The following is a 1339-nucleotide window of genomic DNA, read 5'->3' on the forward strand; positions in this document are numbered from 1 at the left end:
CAGGTCGAGGCTGCGGTGGCCGGGAGCGGCCACTGCACTCCAGTCTGGGTGACAGAGTGAGTTTCCAACTCAAAAAAAAATAAAATAAAATTTATTGTAGATATGGGGGGGGTGGTCCTTGCCAAGTTGCCCAGGCTGGTCTCGAACCCGTGGGCTCAGGCAATCCTTTCACCTTGGCCTCCCAAAGTGCTGGGATTATGGGTGTGAGCCTCTGCATCCCACAAGAGACCTCATCTCTATAATAAATTTTAAAAATAGCCAGGCATGGTGGCATGTGCCTGTGGTTTCAGCCACTTGGAAGGCTGAGGCAGAAGGATTACTGAGACCAGCAAGTCGAGGCTGCCATGGCCGTGAGCAGCATACCACTGCACTCCCACCTGGGCAACAGAGTGAGACTCTGAGTAAAACAAAAAAAAACAATAAGGAGGTAATGCAGTAGCTCTGAAGACAGTTGACCTGAACTGGAGAGCATTAGGCTTCCCCTGTCTCCTCTGATCAATTTGACTGTCTTAGTCTGTCTCACATCTAAGGCCTTAACCCTCTTCTTCCCCAAGGAGTACAAGCAGAAAAAAACCATCAAATTTAGCTCCAAGCTGGGTGGTATAGCTAACATCTGTAATTGAAACACTTTGGAAGGGTGAGGCTGAGGCAGGTGGATCACTTGAGTCCAAGATTTAGAGACCAGCCTTGGCAACATAGCGAGACATCAAATGGACAGAAAAAAAAAAAAAAATTAGCAGAGCCTGGTGGTATGCGCCTGAAGTTCCAGCTACTCGGGAGACTGAAGTGGAATTTTCAACCTGAGCCCAGGTGGCTAAGGCTGCAGTGAGCTGTGATTGTGCCACTGCACTCCAGCCTGACTCAAAAATGAACAGAAAAATGTAGCTCCATCCAGAACTAGAAACTGAAGAGAGTAGACAGCTTTGGTAGGCATTTAGAAGGTGGAATGGACAAAACTTGGAGACTGATTGGTTGCAAAGTGTGTGAAGGAGAGGAGGGAGTCAAGAATGTCTTCTAGGGTGGGGAGGGGCGTCAAAAAAAAAAAAGAATGTCTTCTGGCTTGGGGCAACTGTTGCAATGGCAAGCCATAAAGTTTAAGAGCAGCTTATTAAGAAGAAGGGCCAGGTCCAGCATAGTGGCTCACCCCTATAATTCCAGCATTTTGGGAGGCAGAGGTGAGAGGACTGTCTGACCCCACGGGTTCAAGACCAGCCTGGGCAACTTGGTGAGCCTTCATCTCTACAGTAAATCAAAAAATTAGCTGGGCATGGTAGTGCGTGCCTGTAGTTCCAGCTACTTGGAAGGCTGAGGCGGAAGGACTGCCTGAGCCCAGTAGGTT

At 48.5% G+C, this 1339-nt stretch overlaps 1 protein-coding gene across 1 annotated transcript in view; it reads left to right on the forward strand.

Moving 5' to 3' along the window:
- The window catches only part of SUMO2 (small ubiquitin-like modifier 2), a 24708-nt gene that overhangs the window by 2125 nt on the left and 21244 nt on the right, over window positions 1-1339 (forward strand). The window contains exon 2 of the mRNA XM_008073349.1: window positions 514-600. Coding sequence (XP_008071540.1) covers window positions 514-600 — 87 coding nt within the window. The remainder of the gene's footprint in view (window positions 1-513; window positions 601-1339) is intronic.

The sequence above is a fragment of the Carlito syrichta genome, unplaced genomic scaffold, assembly GCF_000164805.1.
Source record: "Carlito syrichta isolate Samal-C Ts95f unplaced genomic scaffold, Tarsius_syrichta-2.0.1 Scaffold315826, whole genome shotgun sequence".
NCBI lineage: Eukaryota > Metazoa > Chordata > Mammalia > Primates > Tarsiidae > Carlito > Carlito syrichta.